The sequence below is a fragment of the Varanus komodoensis genome, unplaced genomic scaffold (assembly GCF_004798865.1).
Source record: "Varanus komodoensis strain SLA01 unplaced genomic scaffold, ASM479886v1 scaffold7_3, whole genome shotgun sequence".
Classification (NCBI taxonomy): Eukaryota; Metazoa; Chordata; class Lepidosauria; order Squamata; family Varanidae; genus Varanus; species Varanus komodoensis.
Window position 1 is genome coordinate 26678275 of NW_025336480.1, and position 23577 is coordinate 26701851.

Consider the following 23577-nt stretch of genomic DNA (forward strand, 5'->3'; position numbering starts at 1 on the left):
AAAGATTTAAAATGAACAGTGATGTCCCAGAATAACAAGAATTCCTAAGCATATTCTGCATGCACCTACACCATCTGAGATAAAGTTATTAAACACCAGATATTTCTTTCTTATTTGGATCTGAATTTACCATCACACTTATTCACTGCAAGCAATTAAATATAAATTACACATATAAATACAAATTTATGTAGATGAAGGCAAATGCTTCTGAAATGCACATGGCTCCAATAGTTTTCTTTTTTTGTGATCAAAATGGTCAAAACAAGCAGCATTATGTTGGCAGAATGAAGTGCAGCGTTTGTCCTTTCCTCATCCTGTAATTTCTTAAAAGATTTCACTGCAAATCTCCATTAGTGCCCTTAAGTTCCTTTCAATATTTCATTCAGTGTTTGCTGCATGTATGCCTCATTTTGAAGAAAATGTAATGCTGCTAGATGCTAAAATACCAAATACTTGGACAGAGGCAAATATTGCATTAATACCGAAAGAACACACGGACTTGACACAGATTCACAACTACAGACCCATATCATTATTAAACGTGGATTACAACATTTTTGCCTCCATAATGGTAGAAAGATTAAAGAAGTATTTAATAGACTTTATACATCCAGATCAAAATGGCTTTTTACCTAAAAGACAAATGAGGAATAATATAAGAACTATCTTGGACATTTTAGAGTATTATGAGGTACATTCTGAAAAATCAGTGGCGTTATTCATGGATGCACAGAAGGCCTTCGACAATGTTAATTGGCAATTTATGAAGCAACAACTAGTTCAAATGGAGTTTGGTGCAAAATTTATTAATGCAATATTAAGCATTTATCAAAGACAGTCTGCTAGGATTATAATCAATGGAGAATTTACAAATACTATAGACATACAAAAGGGCACAAGACAAGGATGCCCGTTTTCACCACTGCTGTTTATACTGATCTTAGAAGTGTTAAATAGAAATATCAGAGATGATATGGATATTAAAGGCACTAGAATCACAGATGAAAACTATAAATTGCAAGCATTTGCAGATGACCTAGTTTTTATAATTGAAGAACCCCTGGTAACAATATCTAAACTTCTACAAAGGATTGAAGAATATGGCAAGGTTACTGGAATGAAAATAAACAGAGATAAGACAAAATTGTTAGTAAAAAATCTTACACTGGAGCAGAGAAAAACTCTGGTGGAACAAGTAGATCTTCAAATTGTTAAAAAGGTTAAATATTTGGGAATTTTTCTTACAGCTAAGTGTACTACATTGAAAGAAGACAATTATGATAAACTATTCAAGGAAATTAAGAGCAACTTGGAAAAATGGGCTAATTTGCAATTATCCTTGTTGGGAAGAATTACGCCAGTTAAAATGAATATATTACCAAAGCTTTTGTTTCTATTCCAAATGATTCCCATAAAAATTGATAAAAATTCTTTGATGATCTAAATATCCAAATTTTGAGATTTATATGGAAAAAGAAGAAACCAAGGATTAAATTAAAAATGCTTCAGGAGGCTAAAGGGAATGGGATTTTTGGTCTTCCCGACTGGATGCTGTATTATCAAACTTCTGTTTTAACGTGGCTAAAAGAATGGATAACCTTAAGAAATAAGAGAATCTTGTACCTTGAAGGGCATGATTTGCACATGGGTTGGCATACTTATATGTGGTATGAAAAGTGTAAGGCACATGGTTGTTTTTTAAATCATTATATTAGGAAATCATTAATGTCAGTGTGGGAAAAGTTAAAGATAAAACTGTATACTAAATTACCAAGATGGCTTTCGCCTATGGAAGCTCTTGCATATCCAAATGCATTGAATTTTGAAATGATTGTGAGATATGATGATATTTTGGATAATGATGGAGGACTGAAATTGAATCAAGAAATACAACAAGGAATTAATATCTCTTAGTGGCACAAGGTTGAGATGCAATCGAGACATGCTAAAGACTATAGAATGTGGGGCTTTTATAAGGAGTTAACAGCATTTGACCAAGTGATTCTTAAATCAGATGAGAAAATGATTAAAAGATTATATAACTTCTTACTAGATAGGAGAATGGACGGTGAACAGGTTAAGGAAACGATGATAACGTGGGCACAAAACTTTGGATATAATATTGAATTAGAAAAATGGCAAAAGCTGTGGGAAAGAAATATTAAAGTAACATTAGCAACTTCATATAAAGAAAACCTGTATAAAATGTTTTATAGATGGTATCTGTTGCCAAACAGATTAGCCAAGATGTTTCCAAATATGTCAAATGGATGTTGGAAATGTAAACGTAAATTGGGTACTTTTTATCATATGTGGTGGACCTGTGATAAGGCAAAAAAGTATTGGATTAAAATACACAAATGGCTTGAGGAAATGTTACAAAAATCTCTAGCATTCAAACCGGAAGTTTTCCTATTAGGCATTATACCTGATGATGTTAGTAAACAAGCAATGTATTTGACTCTACATGTAACTACTGCGGCGAGGATTGCATTTGCTCAACACTGGAAGAGTGAAGAGCCACCTACCAATGAACTGATTCTAAAAAAGATCTTGGACTGTGCAGAAATGGACAGATTGACTTTGTCACTGAAGGAGAAAGAAGATACAGACTTCTATGAAACTTGGAATTCCTTTTATTATTGGCTAGAGAAATGGGATTATAGATAGATTTAAATATTTTTATGGATTATCATAAAAAGAAAAAATATGGGGGGCTGACCCAGTGGGTCTGATGCTCTCAGTGACTATTTTTTTGTTTCTTTTTGTTAGGTTTGTTAGTTAGTAGAAAATAATAATAAAACTTATTAAAAAAAAAGAATATGTAATGCTGAATCAGATGGGTTTGGCCTATTTTGGAATGTAGTCTCTCTCTAAAACATTCACTTAAGTCACCATCACGCATGTCCAACCTGCATCCAGCTAAGAGGACTTGTCTGTACATCTCCACAGATGACTTCCCACCAAACTGTCTTCCTGTGAGATAGGTGTTGTGAGAGGAGCTAATGAAGTAATGAGCCAAAGGGTGCTCCATTTCTTGGTATAGTTCTAAACGGTCTAGGAAGACAGGTGCATTTTCATCTGACATCAAGTACCGGCAAAACCCATCACTTGACATGAGACCTGAAAAATATGTTAACGCAGTGTTACAGATTGTATGCATTTACACCGGTGGAAAATGGCAGCACTGCAGATGGGAGGGGTATGGCGTCTCCAGCTGCTCTTGCATCAGTGAAACAAGCTGTTGTTGCAAACCTGCACTGGCCCCACTTGTGTCGATTCCCCCTAAGGTCCAGAGATTTTCTGGCTCTTCAGATGTATGTACCACAACGGTGATCACCGGGCCACAGTGACTACATCAGGAGAATCAGGCCCGAAAAGGATGGAGAAAAACGAATGTTCTTCCCAATGGATATCGGAAAGTATGCATTCAACCATCTAAAGAGGCTAGGTAGCTGCCATGTCCCAGAACTATGGGATCAACTGGAGTATCTCCAGTTGAAGATACTAACTGCAAGGACCAGGGGTTCTTTGGCTCAAAGATCCAAGATCGCTTGAATCACAAAAGATGGAAGGGTCCTCGGCATTCCACTAATTCAACCCCCTGCTCCCATGTTTTACGTGCCTTATAGAAATAAATAACAAATTGAAAAAGACTTGCACTGGTGGCTCCTGTACTACTTGCAATCCACTAAGACCTTTAGATCCTCTGCAACACACTGCTGCTAAATGAGATCTTCCCCATCCCATACTGGCACCTTTCATTTGTTTTACCAAAATCCGGGTCTTTACATTTACCTCTGCCTTCTTGGTTTTGGCCCAGGGTGCTACCGTCTCCGGATCATTTTTCACCTTGCTTATATTATCTATGTGCTAGCTATCTCCCCTGCCACACACACCAATTTTGTGTCTTTTGTAGGTAAGCTCCCTCACTCTGCTCTCATTTAGGTAATGTATATGAAACGTGTAACAGCAGAGGCCTTGAAACAGCTCTGTGGCAGTCCATCGGGCCTTCCCTCCACTTCGATGCAAAGCCTTCCATGAGCACCCATTGGCTATGGTCACTCAACCAGCTGTGCAGCATCCGGGGAGTGTAAAGGACTTAGTCTCTTTGTCCTTCCCTGATCCAGCTTCACTGCAGCACCTACTTGACCAGCCACTAAAAGGCTTAGGGAGTGAGAAGTCATTCATGTATTTTATGGATCACTTCCAGAATGCTTGATAACCAGAGCTCTCTGGTGAGCATGCAGGTAAATCCGACACAAATAATAAAAACAGCACATAATAAAACCAAAGTAAAACAACTGTATAAATTGAAGTGGTACCAAGATCTAAAAGCACTGCTGGAGTTCTTAAAATGCCTTGAAATTAATAGGTGTTCATCTGGCACTGAAAAGAACACAGCATAAGCATTAGGCAAGCCCCTCTCGGGAGGGAGGACATTCCACAGACAGGCCACCCCCACTGAAAAAGCTCTTGCTTGCGCCCATCCAGTGAGATTCCTTGGACCAGGCTCCTGGAGGATGGCCTTGGATATGGATCACTTTGCCAAAAGGTTCTCCTGGGTTTTCGAGTTCCTCTCCACCGTGCATTCCTGAGATATTGTTCTGCTCCCCGAAATGTCCCTTCCCCTTCCCCAGTTTGAGAGCCGCTGTTTGCTGCCCATCCTACACTTGAGCCTTCCTGTAGTTCCAAACAAACCAGGGGCCAGCAATGCCCCTTCCCCTTTTTATTTCTTCTCTCTTCTCCTGGTTTCTCCGAGTCCTACTGAAATGGCATCCCGACCCCTTTTTCCAAATCGAAAAGCCAACTAACTCTGCACATTGATGGAAGATCTGCCAGGGGAGTACATTTCCCTTCCCCATGCAGGCTGGAGGGATTCTCTGGAACAGACTTGGGTGTGTGTGTGTGGGGGGGGGGGGTGGTAGCTGGGAAGAGAAGACAGAAAAGAGAGGATTCTGTGCAAATACAATATTAAATGCAACCCATCCACATAGCCTTGCCATTCATTTTGATAACTCCTCTGCCTCCTTCCAGGAACTCTCACAGTTAACCACCAAATGACTATCTGTTAGATTGTTCTCAAGAAAGCTCCAACCATGTCTCCATTGCCTCTCCATGGGACCTTATGAGGGCACTCAGCTTCTCGATTTAACAATCCTAGATATGTATGCTTGACCTTCTGTCAAGGTTTAAAGGGACTAATTAGGACCAGCTTTACGGAGCAGATGGCAGCCTGCCCTCTGGAAGAATAACGGCCTGGTGTATCACCTCAGTGGTTTGTTTCGAGGATGAATGAGATAGAGCAATTTACCTGTCAGAAGACAAAAGGTCAGGACAGCCCACATATCTGAACAGGGGGCCTCAGAGGAAACTGTTTCGTTTAAAGAAAAGACCTCCTTTTACCACTTCCTTACCTTTGCTTTTTAAATCTTCATCGGGCTCATATGTCTCAATTATTTGCATAGCTCTTTTAGGATCATAAAATGGAAATAAAATTTCATTCAGCCGAGGATCTCGTTGATGCTAAGATTAGAGAAAAGCAGAATTTAGAAAGGTGGCTGGTGTGTAGTTTTATCCCTATAAAGACTATTTTGTTGCTGGGGTGATCATGGCAGTAAATGATCTTAAAACCATTATACTACTCTTTCAGATGATCCCTTTAAAATCCCAATATTTTTCAATTAAACTCATTTTAATCCATGTTCAATAAAACTGCAAAATTTGCTGTAATACGTTGTCCATACACAGTAACCAAATGCATGCAGTGTACATTGCAAATCCTTTATTTATTGCTCCATCACACAAATCATGAACAAATAAATCTCCGCTACCCTAAATCTATTTTAAATAATAGTCACGATAATGTATTGTTTTCCAGGTCAAACTAGATGACTTCTGGATGTCCTATAGACTACATTACATCACTTTTATCTTTCCAAACACTGCCAAAGGGGAAACAGAAAACGGGAAAGAACTTTTAAAGTATCCTACATAAACTGTGGTAGTGCATGATTAAGATACTTTATGTAGTCAATAAATAGCTTCATCTGGCCGTGGTCCATTTCTAAGGTAAATCAAAATTGGAATTGTTGGTAGTAAATATTAGCACAGAAGAGAAGGAAATAGTATTTGCTATAATACACAATGGAAAGATAAAAATGTCTGGTGTCTTGAATTGAGGTTGCCTAATTACTTTAATCATAGCATTGGCTACAATCCAAAGTGCTCCTCTGACTGTGCCTAAGGACTTGCAAAGACCCAGCAGTCTGCTTTTCTTTCTTAGGACAATGGACTCCTATGCCATTTCCGAAATGCTTCTGAAATTCCCATCATACTCAATAGCAGCATGGTGTGTGGTACTGGGGATAGGGAAGGGGAAGGGGGACTGTTGTTGGAGATGTGAGGTTCAAAGAGCTCCAGGATGGGAGGCATGGACCTAGCTTCTAGGTCAACTTTTGTATCACAGCCATAAAGGGCAAGTTAGACCCACTAACAATTTTGACAGCTGTTGGTCACAACTATGCTTTGGAAGAATGGCTGCAGGAAAATCAAATACATTATCAAATTTTCTATTTTCCTTTTTAGTCGCAATCAGAAGCAGGTGATAAAAATGTATCACTCTCTAGAATTACAAAAGGCCAGGCATTTGATCACGAATATTGCAGCAGAAGGTATTAAAAGGGTGTGCATACCTTGCCATGACTACTATCCCTTCATGTGAGTTGACATAATGCAAATACACGGACTGAGCTAATCAGAGTTAAGAACCTGCTCCATAGCATGCAAGCTCACATGGACAAGAGGCAAATCGCAGTTCAGAATTGCTTGTTTGCTTTTGCTTGCCATCTCCTCGGTTCTGAGCTTTCTAAGCTCACTCCCATCTCCAAGAGGCAGAAGGTGCTTGTGGCAGGGCAATGGCCTGAACTGTGGTTTTTCAGTGGTGTGTGAATTCTGGCACATGGGGTCTGATACTTTCTCAGCCCTAAACATGCCAGTCTTGGGATAGGCTTAGGTGCAGATACTGGGGGTGCTTGGAGGAGGCAGTACCGTAACTGTTACTGTATGTTTGGATGCCAGGATGCAATCCTACACTTAGCTGGTAGGGAATAAAGAAGTGGAACACTTCTGAGAAAACATGCATTGGATGGTCCTGCCATCCATAGTTCAATTCATAAGCCTGGCTTGTGGCACGCTCCCCTGCCTCCATGTGGCTGCCAGATCAGAAAACACTTCTATTTTTAACTAACAGAAGTTTCTTGTATTGTATTAACCAGGACAAATGGTAGTTAGTTATAGCTGTGGTTTGTCAGAAGAAACCAGCTTCAGATTGCAGTTGTGCTCCTGGCATCTATGAATGAAGTACAGTTGAAACTAATCACAATTAGTTTCATATGTTTCATATTTTAACTAATCGTGTGTATTTTCAATTACATATGAAACTACAAATTGCAATTTGCTGAAAATGGAAACAGACCTGTCAGTTTTTGTGCCAGAGGAAGGGTGGGAGTGATTGGTACACATAATACTGAACTATGGTTTAGCATTTTGACTGAATGAGGCCATTAAAATGTCCAAGGTTCTCATGATATTCCTGAACCCAGCAATTTTGAAAGCTATGTGACTATGGGGAGAACCTGCAGAAAGTAATACTTAGCTGGTTCAGCCAGAAGCAATCCACTAAAGTGTGTTAGAGAACAATAACCGGCCTTTCATTGGAAATAAAAATGCTATCAAATGTCAGACCAACATGACTGTATGTGAAAGACCCAAACAGGGCTCATTCCTCAGTTTTACCTGTTTTCTCAGTGATTTATTTTAAAAGCCTTCTGAGAAGACAGAATGGAGAGCAAAGAACACAGAATAAGCTAAAGATGACCACAGTATAGACTATTTGCTGAGGGAACAGAGAGGAAGAGCCACATTTATACAATATTGTATAAAATAGAAGCTGCACAGCTTGCAAATTAATATTGTAGGAAAAGACTGAAAATGTATGTGTAAAACTAGCTCTTCAGGAATTTTAAATGCAGCTTTTAAAGAAAACCTGTGAGCCATTATTCCATACTGCAACCAATTAGGATTTTAACATCTTTTGGAAATATTAACACTCATGTTTGAATCTAGAAAACCAGTTGACATCAAACAACAGACTTTCCCATTGCTTCCTCTATGCAGGCCCTTATGTTTCCTCAAAAAGCCACTCTTGAGGGTAAGCAGAGTCTCCATAATAATGCCTGAGATGGTACAGGCAGCTGGGGGGGGGGGGCGGGTATGTGTGTGGCAGGATGGGATCAGCAGAAAACACTAACAGCACACCGCCCTGTTCATGGAAGAGCTATTTTCGATCCAAGTCAAAGTGCTGAAGATGTCAAACCATGAAGCCATCTGCTATGTTTTATTACATTTTTCAGCTCTGACTCCAAACACAACTCCTGGCTCCCAGAATATGGCTCCCTTCTTCCCATTTGGTATGGCTCAGCCCTAACATACAAATGGCTAAAACATAACACAAGAGAAGAAATATTGGATAGATGTTTCATCAGAACCATGGAAGAGTTGACTAGGATATCAGTTATCTTTAGCCTGAACTGTAGTTGAGCTGGATGATGCAAACCTTTGGATGAACAGGAGAAACAGGTGCTTGGTGGGGTAATATCTTAACTAAGTTTGGGGTGAGCGAGGGATAAACTATGTGCAGAAGAATGGCTTGAAATATCTGTTACTTCATTCATCCCTTTAGGACAGACACTCAATCAGCTACCAGGACATGCCAGCTTTCAAACATATTTAGATAACTGGAAATAATTTGTCGTCTACTGGACTTAAAAGTATGTCTGATGGAATGTGCAACTAGATTCACTAATGCTATCCATCTGAGAATTTTAGACATCTGTGTGTACATAATAAGATTGTTCAATGACAGTGAGGCGTGATGAATATACACAGGGAGTTATGCAAAGCTAGGTTCTTTTTCTTCCCACTTTCTGAAATATGGAAGCATTTATTTGTTATAGTGCTTGTATTTATTGTATGTTGATTATTCTTATTACGATTATTGATAGATCACATTTTCCAGGCCTCAAAAACTCTTCCTCTTGCAAAGAAGAATCCATAGAATGTAAGGTTTTTACTCAAACTATACACTATGTGCCTGCATATAAGTTAAAACAAAAACAGGAATTAAATGCTTTCCAGCAGAATTAGTGACATGAGAGCAGATGCAAGCGAAATGAATTTATAGTGAAATCTATGCATATTGAAGCCTGTGAAGTGTGGGCTTCACTTAGGGCACGATGAATTGCCCTCCCCATGTGACGCATACAAGTCTCCTTGGATGCTTAGGTGCATACAATGTGCAAGATTCCCACCACCCCATCCCTTGAGCCCTGCATTCCAACCTGATGGCCATCTTGGTGGAGTGGGAGTGAAGCAGGCTGGAGAGCCATTTTGATATCCCATAAGCCATTGGCCTGAGCCTCCTCTGATCTCCACTCTGGCACACTCATTTCCTCCTCTCTGATGCCACTTTCCAACCAACCTGAGAGTCAATCAGTTTGGTTCTTTCCATGGCAGGTTTGAAGGGGGTGAGCCAGGATTGTGGCTTGTGGAGTACCAGCTCCAAATACTTTGATGCCCCCTAGGCAATGCTGGTGGGCTCTAGGATTGCACCTGCATAGGAGCGTCAAAGATGGGATGCAGGTCACCACATATTGTGGATCAACCATGGGGCCAGTCTTATTGAAAAGGCTCCAGTTCTTGTAATTTCTTAAATATTTCGGCATTCTATTCAGCATTAAAGCAATATTCAATGAAATGGAAAGTAAATGAGCTCTCTCTGTAATTAAAATATTATCTTGTCTACTGTACTTGTTAGCATTAACCCCCACCCAAACAAACGCACACAAGCTATAACAACATGGGACTGAGAAAGCATTGCCACTTCATCTGTACCAAGAACAGTTGACATCACTGGTATGCAAATTTAATTCCAGGTGCCGTATTATGCATATTAAGACAGAAAAAAAGTTCTGCGACTGGCTGGCTGGGGCTGATAGGAATTTTTTCTGCCTAAACAGGGTGCTACCTTGCTCAGAAGCATCCCTGAAAAACAGAGTCAGAGCATGCAACTCCATGTCCCCGTGACAATTTCACAGTGTCCATCTAAAGCAGCAGAGGGCTTTGTATCACTCATTTGATATGACACTCAAAATCACCAAACCCAGAATTCAAGCCTGCTACAACCCCTTCCTTAAACTATACCTAAGCATTAGATGGGGGTGGGATCCTGAACACTACAGACAAGACGTTTCACTGTCCTGCCAGAGTGCAGAGATTTCTAATTTTGTTCTGGTCACCCTGTGTTTCTAGCTTTTCCACTTTCTTTCCCTGTCCAATCTATGGCTGCCTTCAACTAGCCTTGCTGGATCAGAGCTAGGGATGAACTGACTTCATGAAGTTGATTCTATTGTCACACACTTTTCAATCCATCATTTGCTCGTTGAGAAAATAAAATTGCATGCAGATGCACTGGGACACGCTGGCACAAATTCCACAAATGTGCAAGTCCATCTTAGAACGTGCATTTTCATGCTTTGGTGTAGGGGGAATGTACATTTTCAGTTGAGATTTTTTTTTCATTTTACATATTTTTCTATGATTACATTTGCATAACATTATGGAATGTTTTAAAAATAACTAGAGTGCAAGGCTACAAGAATCCATGCAACACAGGAAAAGCCAGTCTGCCACAGAATCCATAGGCTGCATTCACAGGCATTCCACTGCAGTTTTCTCCAACACCCCTAATCAGATAAAATGCATCAGTCAGTTGCATATGGTCCAGAATCTTGTGCCCAACAGCAGCCAAACGGACGCTTTCAGGAAGTCCACAAACAGGGCATGAGGTCAACAGTCTCCCCAAGCAACTGATACACTGCGCCTAAACCTGGATGTTCTATTTAACCATCCCAGTTTAGCCTCAGGCATTCTCTGTTTCAGATGTTCCGTATTTCTGCCTTGCTGGTGGGTCCTGCAACACTCTTCATGTGCCTGTGCAAAATACAGCATCAAGATAGAGGATGGTTGATCCTATCCAGACTCACACCTCACCCAATTACCTGCAGTGCCAAAGGAACAAGCTAGATGTTGGGGCTTCATCGCCTTAAGAGCACAATTTTGTGCATGTCTAGACAGAAGAAAGTCCTGTAATATCCCAGCTAACAGAACTTTATTGGTGTTGATAAGCCTATACAAATTCATTTGAAAATGAAATGGCAATCCACTCCAGTGGAAATGCGTATGGCAAAGGCCAGCACTACAAGCAATTGCTACAGTTAATGAGCAACTGCAGATTAATCTGCCTGGGTAACTTGGCCATTGCGTATACAAGCACACGGGCAGCATCCGTAAGGCAGCCTCATATTCAGGAAGCCCGTCTTAGCATGATGACCTTTCCATCACTGGGGTTGTGACCTGCAGCCCAAACTCACATTATCTCCCACGGGGTTGCCTCTCTTCAGGAGCAAATGAGCCCCAGACACTAATCTGGGAATAAGGGGGATGGCTTCTTTGCTCCATTCATGCAATAGGAAACATAAGGCTGCTAATTGCCGTATCTACTTGGGGTTTTATCACAGAGCTAAGAACCCAGCCCTGTACAAAGAACTTTTCCTTTCCTGCTCTCCTGCTACATGAGACACAGCGGAACATACCAAGAATAAGGAATCATGCATAAAGATTTGATACAGAGACTTCCGTTGAGTTTAGTGAATTTGCACCAGAACAAGGCATACAAAATCTCCTAAGCAGAGGACTAGGGGAAAGAAGGGTCCTTTCTGCCATCCTGCCTCTTCTCCTTGCTTCTCTGCATTTGCTCCCCTACTGAAACCCTCTAGCCATATACCACATCCTCATCACACTCCTGAGCTCTTCTCCATTGAGTTGCACAGGAACTGATATCTCCTTCCCTCATGAGAGGAAAGGATGGCAGAGATGAAGATGGGCTGAAAGAGCACCCGATTTGCTTTCTCTGAGATGGCCCCATCCTAGAACAATCTCAGACATTGCCATGAGGATTAACTCAAACTTGTGTCTCCAGTGCACTGGAGAGGCTATGACAGAGATTCTAGCAGCTGTAGGGAGAACAGAGGCAGCCCAAACAAGACCAGAGAGAACTGTGGAAGGCATTTCAGGCCTGCAGAAAGCAGTCATCATAGATGGAGGGCAAGACACAACGTGACAAACTACCTGTCCTATCTCCTCAAACAAAACAAAACAAAACAAAACAAAACAAAACATTTGGTCTTCTAAGCAAGACAGAAAATCGCAGTGTAACAGAAATGAAACAACCTGCCTATATAGAGGTATCTAGATACCGATAAATTAATGTTGTGCTAAACTTCAAACAAGTCATACAAATATCATGTGTGTTCAACCTTAAAACATCTAGGAATAAAAGAATCTTCCAAAGAAGCATCCCCCACATACTTAATTCAGTAAATATTGCATGGCCATCCACTTGCTTTGCTAATAAGAAGGCATCTTTAAAAAGAACATGCCAATACAATACTTTTGTATGATGCATCAGTCACTATTTGTGGAAAAATGACACATAAATTTTTGAAATAGCTCTTGGAAACTATAAACGCTGATTAGTGTACACAGAAGCCCAATTTTCAATTTCCCTTCTACCACCCCCTCATCTTTAGAAGGACTCCACCATAAACATTTTGTTCCTAAAATAAAAGTATATCAGATTACTTTAATTAAAACCACATGAGACATAATAAAAAAACAACTAATAACATAAACAACAGCTACACAACTACAGAAAGGAATTGATGCAAGCAATTTGCGAAGCCGACATGAAGAAAGCAGGGGAATGCATCAAGTTGGAGCTGATTTTTGCACCTGGATATTGCCAAAATGGAAAGATCAGCTGATCCAGAGCACAGAAATGGTGGCATGGAGCATGCAATGAGAAGATCAGAGAAAGCAAGCCACTGCAGACAGACTTGTATGGTAGTTAATGTATGAAAAAGCTTACTTCATTTAGAAAGCTCACTAATTGGTCTACCGTTAAATAATCAGTTTTGTCTCCATTGCTGAAAAGAAATTTATTAGAGAAAGTAAGTTTTCATGTAAGTGCCACAGCAGGTATGATTTACATGTTGACATTTTTCATCTTCCGAACATCCATCTAATATTCTACCACCCATCTAAGCCGTGGATTTTCAATACAGCCCCTCTACCGTAATAGGTAAGACTAATGCTAACAAGCAGCAGCTTTTCTCCCCACCTCCCATTATTTAAACAGATCAAAGTGATTAACAGACCAACATGTAAGTCTTCCACTTCAAAATCTTAGTGTATGAAATTTCAGACATTAAGACTTTCTTAACCTAGTTAGTTAACATATCATGTTAATAACCTTAAAATAGCAGGTTAATATTGTAGGTTAGTAAAGCCAACTCAGAAACAGTTCCAAGTGTTTCCCCTAACTTAGAAGTCCTTGGGAGTGCAGAAAAAAATCACTGTCTGAACCTTTAGAGAAGTCTAAAATCTGACTGATATTACTATATGGCATCAAATCTTAATTAGAGTCACAGTCATCATATTAAAATGGAACACAATTCATTTTACATACAATTGACTTACATTTTCCTAAAAAGATCCTCTATATCAGTACGAGGACAGATCTTCTGGGTGAGTTCATAGAATTTCTCATAAGTAAATGCTGGAGGTTCTATTTCATCATTCTGAAAGCAGAAGAAAAGAAAACTTGACTGAACTTCTCTTCAACATTTTCTTCACATTTTGACTAAAGAAACTTGACATGAATAAGGAGCCAAACCAATGCTCCATTTTAATCCATTCTGAAATTGAATGTAAATACCTTTCCACTGGGAAGACCCAATTCCTTAAGTGCCTGAAAGATCACCTTTTCCGTTTTACCTGATGCAAAAGTTCGGGTGATGCTAGAGAAAAGAGATAAGTGGGTTACTCAAAAAGTATTAGGTGATCCATCACCTTTGCTACGCCAGACATCATTCACGAGGGGAATAGGGAGGTGGCTGGTCGTGGGTTCCTCTGCTGTTGCTTTGTGAATGTAACTCCAGTTTGCAGGCGATTGCCTCACTGCTGCCTGTGCAGTCATTGCTATTACAGTCTGTAAATGCTTCACCATTAGGTTCGTTTTCAACTTGCTCCATGCACACTGTGCTTTTTAGTGAACACGATGGCCCTATTTCTAGTCTTTATTCCACAATATCACATAGAGATTTAAATTATCTGGGTATTAGCATGCCAATTATCTAGGCATCAGTAACAAGGGTCAAAATAATACTGAGTACTGGTTCACTTGTGCTATTGTCCAAGGCACTGTCATTTTGGGGGGCACACTTTTGACTTCATCCATTTTTGACCAAGGCCTGGACATTAATTACAGCTCAGGGAGAGTTTTGCCAAAGTTCCCTAAAGGTTACGAGCTGCTAAGGCTCCAGGCAAAATGGAAGTCCTTGAAGTGATGCTGCTCAGCTTTGAGACCACAGGAGCTCTGCAGTCCCTGAGCTCTTCTGGCCAAACTTGAGGAAGAGCTCTGCAGCTGCTTCACTACAACATCAGCAGCGTTTCTTTATATCCTCTTTGCAAGCCCTCTGCCCAGTCCATACGGCTGCCAACACAGTGCAAATATAGAGTGTTACTACCACAGAAAAGCTCCATTCAGCCTCTCCCTGAGCCCAGTGCTTTTCCCTGCTCCACACCCTCCAAGGTGACCTTGAGGGCAAGGGAGGCCCACGTATAAATGGGCCCATTGCTGAGAGGGATGCCATCTCCCACCCTTTGATGTTCCTTAGATGTGGAATGGACAATTCAGTTTTCCTCTGTCTGCTGAATGTCTGGGGAGAGGAGGGATTGTGCTGAATTGTGGGCTAGATACCATACCCAGTTCTCCCACTTCTAGTGGCCACTTCAGAGGGATGGGGAGTCAGGCTTCTTCAGTCCCTGGGGCAACTGTTGTCATGAGGCTCATGGACACCTCCTACCCCCTCCAGTGCTTGTGTGCATGTGACAAACCATGCCTGATCTGTATCTTGTCTCCAAACTCAAGACTTCCCTATATATCCAATGGATTCTCCCACCTCTGAAGACCCACTCTGGCCCTTTCTGTCTGCCATTAGGGTACCCAACACAGTACCATGCTGCAAATTTCCTTTACTAATAAGAATGCCTATGCGTGCTGCTTCATTGACCTGCATATATTATTTGCCACAAGAATGCAATAATGCCCAATATCCCTTCTGTCTCTGGGATCACCTAGATTCTAGGTCCTAGAAGGAGAAAAGGGGACCCAGGCTCCCTTTTACCTTGATGAAGCACAAAAATTCCTGGAGCAACTGGGCACAGCTCAGTGGATTGCTTAGTAGCCCAAAAAAAGCTTTGGCTACAATATATTTGTTAGTCCTTAAGGTGTCACAAGGCATGTTGTTTTCACAAGTAAGGAAGAGATATCTCCTGCATTCACATAACTTCACTGTAAACTTTATAAATGTTTACAGTGAAGAAGACAACAGAAGAAAAGAAGGAGAGACTTCAGTGAGCAAACTGTAGCCATGTGTACTTAATATGTAGTCTCAGTTGAAATAAAGATAAAGACATTAAGTCAAGCACTTCATAGGAAATCTGACATTTAAGGAGCGCTCTAAATGTAGAGGGAGTGAGGCACCATGCATTAGTTCAGGATGGAATTCCTTGTTTGTTATTTTTGGAGTGATTCTTGCCTCTTAGCCTTCAGCAAATCTTCAAAAGTTATGAAGAAAACTAGCAAAGTGAGGTGAGGGGAGGAGAGGGGAGGGGAGGGGAGGGGAGGGGAGGAGCACAGCAAAATGTATATGGGTCCCCTCCCAGAGATGGCTTCTTTTTTAAACATTAGGGCTGGGTAAAACAGATTTGGACTTTTAAATCTTGAATTCATTTTGAAATGTTCCTCCCAATTTTAAATTTTTTTCTGAGTCATTTGCTACTTCCAGGTCCTCCTTCTGCTGCTTTGATGCTACCCCACCCACCCACCCTCGCTGCCCCATGTGGGACCGCTTTCCCAATCCTAGAGTGATTTTAGAGTGGGTTATTCAGAAAATATGGATTACACAGTGAAACCCTGACATCACAAAGGGAATAGGGATTATCAACAATTCGCACACAAAGATGTTATAGTTATTGCTGCTTGTATTCATTAATTGCTCCAGGCTCTGGAATTATTGGATTATTTTTTGTTTTGTAATTTTAGACTGATAGCAAAATACATTTAAAAAAACTGGCATGAACAAACATTTCAACACAAACTTCTTTGGAGCCACAATGGCAGCAGCTTCTCGTCCGTAGCCCTAAAATAAAAGGACTTATGAAGTTAAAGTTAACATAGCCTTAATTCCCTAATTCCAGCAAAAACACAAATAGGCTGGGAATAATGAATACCATCAGAAGTTTGCAACATTTATGTCAAAGTTTTAATGTATGACCTTGATAAAATTTGAGATAGCTTAATCTCACCTTATTCTCACAAGAATTGTGAGAATTTTACCACTGCAGTTTGCGAGGAGAAAATGGCAACCAGAGTGGGAAATCTGGAGGTCAGTGACAGAACTGCTGTAGCACAAGTCTATCATTACTTTTCTATACTGGAGCTGTCTGGGCAGTTCACAGTTATGTCACCCATCCAGATTCCAACCAGGCCTGACCCTGCTTAGCTTCCAAGACAAGGCAGGATCAGACACTTCATGCTACACAGAAGCTCATATATCTCAGGTCAAGGGTAGACAAAATGTATCCCGTGGAACCCATGCAGCCCCTACTGCCCCTCAATATTGTAAAACAAACCAACAATCCTGTTGGACTCTTGTAGAGCTTTGCAGCTACAATGAAGTGCCATTTTATTTATTAATCTATTCAGCTGCCCAGACTGTCTTAAGCTATAAAAATCAAAGACCACTTAGCTGTAAGACTCGAGATGGACTCTGACTTGCATATATTAGAAAAGAAAGAAAACAGCAGTACAATTGCTCTGCATGTCACGTAACGCCTCTGCATCACACTCACCTTCGAACTGGAATCTTGCCATTAGTGTTAGTCAGAAATGCCAGCTTCATCCAGCTAGAAGTTAGGGGGAAAACCAATTAGAACATATTTCATAGATGGTATATAGTAAAGGCTGGTTCATATGATAAAGTGAAGGATGAAAATAAGCACAAAAATGCCTCACCCTTCTTCCTTTCTTGTTAAAAATGGGAGACCCTGACTTTCCCCAGAGTGAGATCCAGGAAATGCCCTTCAAAACCAGGGGTGGATTTTATAGGGATTAATAGAGCCAAGCCAAATGTTAAAGTATTTTGATTGTGTTTCATGAGACAACTGTCCTGCCCCTACCCTTGTCTCCTGCTAAGGATTGGAGAGAGGGCTCACAGAGTTCTACCTAAATTTAAGCTCATCTTACTCAGTGAATGCCCGTATTCTTGGTCAGAAAGTATCTAGCAATTGGAAGCACAAGCACATTATTTTTAAAAATAATGAAACTGAAAAGACTGTTTCAGCTCAGCTCCAAGTCAACTCCACCTTTCTCAAACAATGAAGCCATGCCTTGAGTTCCTTGGACATCTAACTTGCTGATAGCATTCCAAACTGTGAAAATGCACAAACCTTAGCAGGACTTATGCAAAGGGAGGGCAAGAGGAGAAAATAAGTACTTTGGTAAGTTGGAAATATGATGTTTAATTCAGCTATGAAAAGCCAAAGTCAGTGCACCCTGCAGCTGGCAAAAGGCAAACGCTGAACAATGCAAACCACTATTGTTTCAATCTGGCCACCTTTAGCCTCATGTTCTATTCCCTTCAATGCTCCAACCATTACGAATGAAAGAAGGGAATGTCAGTTGCTCTCTTCATGCTGGGGTCCCCAGACAGCAGCAAAGTTTACACTTTCAAGGAAATGCTGAAGTCCACTGAAAATGAAAGCCACACAAGCTAAGATGGTGCTGGAGGATTTTACAAGGTAAGCAGCAGAGGAACACACTTCTGGGGAGTCTAGGGACAATGGAGGGCAGGCAAAGAATCCACGTCGTTGCCAGGTTTCAGAACATTCTCCATGAAAACCCGGGAACAAAAGAATGAGTTCACAAGAACTTTGGTGCATAACTTTGGCAAACGTTCTCCCTCCTGAACCAGGAAAGTTCAGACATGGCCAAGGACTGCAGCTGCATCTCTCAATAGATTCCAATGCCCAGCAGTGAACTGTCTTAACTTCTTGGCATATATTTGACTTTGGGAACATTTTTATTTGTGGAAAATAATATGAAGAATAAATTAACACCACATTTCTCATGGATGTTTGAATTTGTGGGGAATGTCTCCTGAAGACTGCCCAGATACTTATCACTGACTGGACCAAGTAAGGAAAGGAAAATTTTTGAACAAGCACGAAAGGCAGCCAGAAACAAAATAAGAACTGAAGAGGTGAGAGAAGAAAACTTACTGTTTCTTGAGGCATGTCATAGGACAGACATTGTTTGCTCTAAAATTACGTATGATTGATCTGAGCCCATCAATCCATTGCTGAAAGATAAGGAAGGACATCAGCTATGAGAAGCACCAACATGAACAAAGGTAACATTTGAAAGATGTGTGCTCAATTCAACTGCAAGCATCATTCTGTGTGACTACAAAAATGTCACCGATTATGATGTGACATGACATGACATGACACCATTAGCATATAACAACACTTGGTCTTTAGTGGCTGTACAGTGATTTTAAGTATTCATGGCACATTGCATAAATCCTTACAACGACCAGGTAAAGTACATCAGTGTTACGATTACCATACTGCAGAAGTGGAAGGGGGGCTGAGGGGAGAATGGCTTGTCCAAACTCTCCTTGGGGGTCCATGGCAGATGTGAAATTCAAACCAGGGATGTACAGCTCACTCCCCAGCCCCAACACAAAACTTGCTCCGAATAATCTCTCCTTCTCAAGAGCACAAGATGCCTTACAACAGTCACCCAGGCTTTCTCTGTACTATTCTGGGCTGTTCTGCTGTCTTTGGAGCCAGGAATGACACAACCACTCATGTGGATGGATGCAACACTCATGCATTTGAGCCAGGATAATGAATACCTTTTCTAACATGTTTCTTCTGAGAATGTTTGAAGAATCCCGCAAGATTATACCAAGAGGAGCACTGAGGAAAGGTCTGCTGCCCACCCAGGGCTGCAGCCATGGCATGCTCAGCACATGTTCTCTTGAAAGGAGATTGGCTCCACTCCAGTTTAGAGAGAGAACAGTGGAAGGACAACCCAATGTTCGGGGAGTAATGAGAGATGCGAGAGACAGTGGGAAAACAGAGAGTAGCTTCTGCTTTTCTGGGGATTTGCTGATGGTCTCCTCCTCCTCTCTCTGACTGACTCTGTGACAGGGCCTCAAAATTCACAGTGGCCAGGGTTTGGCCTTCAGGGGGCTACTCTGGATGTGACAGTTGTGATGGCACACAGCCAGGCTGAGTTCCCACCATGCAGGCATGGTGCGTGGTTACCATGCTTCACACTTTTTTACCATGATCTACCTGACATAAGTATGCATGCAAACATAGATTTATTTATCAGAGTTGTATCCTGCCTTTTTCTTTTTTTTTTAAAGAAGTCAAAGCAGCTCGCTTCATTCTCCTCCTGCTGCTCTCAATCTTATCCCCACACACAAGTGGCTTCTACTTAATCTCAGTTTCCATCTACTTTGCTCAGTCCTCCCACTGACAGCTCCTGAAATTCAGTCACAAGGTGCATCACTCCCTGCTTATGTTGCCCCTCTCTTCTCCACTGGTCCACACACAGAGGCTGGAGAGGCCCTTGCAGTTTGTTTGTTTATTGTATTTATATCTTGCTTTTTTCTTTTTCCAGGAACTCAAGGCAGCTTACACCATTTGCCTCCTCCCACTCCAAATCTTATCTTCACAACAACCATCCTGTGAGGTAGGTTGGACTTCAAGGCTGTGACTGGCCCCAAGTCACCCCATCATCCTCATGGCTGAGTGGTGACTAGATCCTAGATCTCCTGAGTTCCAGACCCACTCTCTTAACCAGTACACCACACACTGGCTCTCAGTTGCCCCTCTTTCCAGAGGACTCTAGAAACCATGATCACAACTACACAATAAGTCATGATGCTACAGAGAAATCAAAGAACAAACAAACCATAGTTTCTTATCATGGTTTCTAAAGTTCAAACAGACCATGGTCAGAGGGTTGAGGGAGGAGCCATGGGAGAAGCAGCTGCGGAGACATGGAGGCATGTCACCCACAGGAGGAAGAAGCCAGCACAGCCTCCTCCTTTTCCTGGCACCAGTCTGGAGCTGGGAAACAGGTTCTCTCCACTTAGGGAGGCTGGGGCTGATGAGGCCTTGGGGGACCAGCAGGACCCCCAGCCTGGGACGACAAGTGGCAAGGGGGCTGCTGCAGGAGAGGCGAGGGCCAGGGCACGGCCGCCCACCAGCACCGAGAAGACACAGTGGCGGGTGATTGTTGTTGGGGACTCCCTGCTGAGGGGCACTGAGGCGGTGGTGTGCCGCCCCAACCTGGAGACAAGGGAGGTTTGCTGCCTGCCGGGCGCACACATCCTGCATGTGAAGGACAGAGTGGAGCGTCTTGTTCGCTCCGGGGGTCACCAGCCGCTCCTGGTGATCCATGTGGGCACAAACAACGTGGCCAGGCAGGGTGTGGTTGGGACCACCAGGTACTTTGAGGCCTTGGGGAAGAAACTCAGGGAGCTGAAGGCCCAGGTGGCCTTCTCGTCAATCTTACCTGTCCGGGGATTTGGGCCAGGAAGGGACAGGAGGGCCTTCGAGGTGAATGCCTGGCTTAGGGTGTGGTGCCAGAAGGAACGCTTCGGGTTCCTCGATCACAGCACTTGGTTTCTTGCCAATGGACTTCTGGCAAGGGACGGGTTACACCTCACGAGGATGGGGAAAAGGTCCTTTGGAGATGCTCTAGTGAGCTTCGTCCAGAAGACTTTAAACTGAGCTTGGGGGGGAGGTTCAGGCCCCCCCAGAAACGTGTCTGCACTGGCTAATGCTGATTACGAGCTGAGACTTGCCAAGAATATCAAGAGCAACAAAAAGGGCTTCTTTCAGCATATAAATAGGAAGAGGAAGGGGAGATAAGTGGTGGGACCACTAAATAAGGAGGAAGGAGATCCAGTGACTGATATGAGGGAACAGGCACAGATGCTAAATGATTATTTTGCCTCTGTGTTCTCCCCAAAGCTGGGCGGGGGATATCCACATGGGAGATCAGATGAGGCTGGGGACTTAGGGGCACAGATTAGAGTCACCGCCCTTGAAGTTGAAGGGCTCCTCAGGGCATTAGACATTACGAAGGTGCCAGGCCCTGACGGGTTACACCCGAGAGTACTTAGAGAGTTGGCAGGGGTTCTCTCACGCCCGCTGGCCTCCATTTTTGAGACCTTGTGGAGAACGGGTGAAGTTCCAGAGGACTGGAGGGTGGCATCAGTGGTCCCAATTTTCAAAAAGGGTAGTAGAAAGGACATGGGGAATTACAGACCTGTTAGCCTTACGTCCACTGTAGGAAAAACAATGGAAAGGCTCTCAATAGAGAGAGATCTAGTGATGCTGGATAGGGAAGGGAGGCTGACAGCCACACAACATGGCTTCCACAAAAACAGGTCCTGCCAGACAAACCTTATTTATTATTTATTTATTTATTAAAACATTTTTATGCCGAAGCCTCGGGGCGGCTTACATCACTAAGTTAAAATAATTATAATATAAATTAAAAATATAAATATTAAATTAAAAATACAACAATACAATATAAAATAAGCCGCCCTGGCCAGATAAAATCCGATAATATTAACAGTTAAAATGCCGCTTGAATAAAAAGGTCTTCGCCTGGCGCCGAAAAACAAATAACGACGGCGCCAGGTGGACCTCTCTGGGGAGCGCGTTCCATAACTTAGGCGCCACCGCAGAGAAAGCCCTCCTCCGAGTACCCACCCTAATTTCTTTCACGGAGGGTTCCCGGAGAAGGGCCTCCCCTGCTGATCTCAAGGGGCGGCTGGGCATATATGGATGCAAGCGCTCCTTCAGGTAACCAGGACCCAAGCCGTTTAGGGCTTTATAGGTCATCACCAACACCTTGAATTGGGCCCAGACTTCAATGGGAAGCCAGTGAAGCTGATGGAGAACTGGAGTCATGTGAACACAACGCCCAGTCCCCGTCAGCAGTCTGGCAGCTCTATTTTGAACCAATTGAAGTATCCAGACCATCTTCAAGGGTAGCCTCACGTAGAACGCGTTACAGAAGTCGAGATGGGAAGTCACCAATGCATGTGTCACTGTCGCGAGGCAGTTGTACTCCAGATAGGGGCGCAGCTGGTGGATCAGCCGAAGCTGGAGGAAAGAGCTCCTCCCCACTGCTGTGGAATTCTATGACAAGGTTTCGAGATGGCTAGATGGAGGGGATGCAGTGGATGTGGTATATCTGGATTTCAGCAAGGCCTTTGACAAAGTGCCCCATGATATCCTGGTGGAGAAACGGAGGAGTTTTGGTATACACCAAAGTACTGTCCGGTGGATTAGGGCAAGGTTGACTGATCAAAAGCAGAAGGTAACCATTAGTGGGGAATCATCGGGATGGCGGCCAGTGACAAGTGGGGTCCCCCAGGGCTCTGTCCTGGGGCCGATCCTGTTTAATCTTTTCATCAGTGACATGGAAGAAGGGGTGAACAGTCTGCTGATCAAATTCGCAGACGACACTAAAACTGGGGCAGTGGCCACAACTGAGGAGGAGGTACCCCAGATTCAAAAGGATCTGGACAGACTATGGAAGTGGGCAGGAGACAACAGGATGGCATTCAATGTGGATAAGTGCAAGGTCTTGCACTTGGGGCATAGGAATAGCTGTCATAAGTACAGGTTAGGTGACAAGTGGCTGGAGAGCAGCACTTGTGAAAGGGACCTCGGGGTACTGGTTGACTGCAGGCTAAACATGAGTCAGCAGTGTGATGCGGTGGTCAAGAGGGCGAACGCCACCCTTGGTTGCATAGCCAGAAGTGTGGTTTCTAGATCAAGAGAGGTATTACTACCACTCTACACGACTCTGGTGCACCCACACCTGGAGTATTGTGCTCAGTTTTGGGCCCCTCATTACAGAAAGGATATAGCCAGGTTAGAGTCAGTGCAGCGTAGGGCCACAAGGTTGGTGGCTGGATTGCAGAGGATGGGGTATGAGGCGAGACTGAGGGAACTGGGTCTCTTCAGCCTGGAGAAGAGGAGACTCAGAGGGATCTGTTGGCGACATACAGGTATGTGAGGGGATGTCACATGGAGATGGGTAGAGACCTGTTCTCCCCTGCAGAGGAAGGCAGAACGCGCTCCAACGGAGCAAAGCTCAGGGAGCCAAGGTTTCGTTTGGATGCCAGGAAGCACTTCCTGACAGTCAGGACCCCGACGGCATGGAATGGGCTTGCACGAGAGGTCGTTGAGGCCCCATCGGTGTGGGTGTTCAAGGATAGG

General features: G+C 42.7%; 1 protein-coding gene across 1 annotated transcript in view; it reads right to left on the reverse strand.

Annotated features, from left to right (window-relative positions):
• PLCB4 (phospholipase C beta 4) overlaps window positions 1-23577 on the reverse strand; it is a 203115-nt gene that overhangs the window by 49018 nt on the left and 130520 nt on the right. The window contains exons 8-14 of the mRNA XM_044454159.1: window positions 18529-18608; window positions 17101-17154; window positions 13901-13982; window positions 13663-13763; window positions 13052-13109; window positions 5421-5529; window positions 2916-3126 (exon numbers count right to left, since the gene is read on the reverse strand). Coding sequence (XP_044310094.1) covers window positions 2916-3126; window positions 5421-5529; window positions 13052-13109; window positions 13663-13763; window positions 13901-13982; window positions 17101-17154; window positions 18529-18608 — 695 coding nt within the window. The remainder of the gene's footprint in view (window positions 1-2915; window positions 3127-5420; window positions 5530-13051; window positions 13110-13662; window positions 13764-13900; window positions 13983-17100; window positions 17155-18528; window positions 18609-23577) is intronic.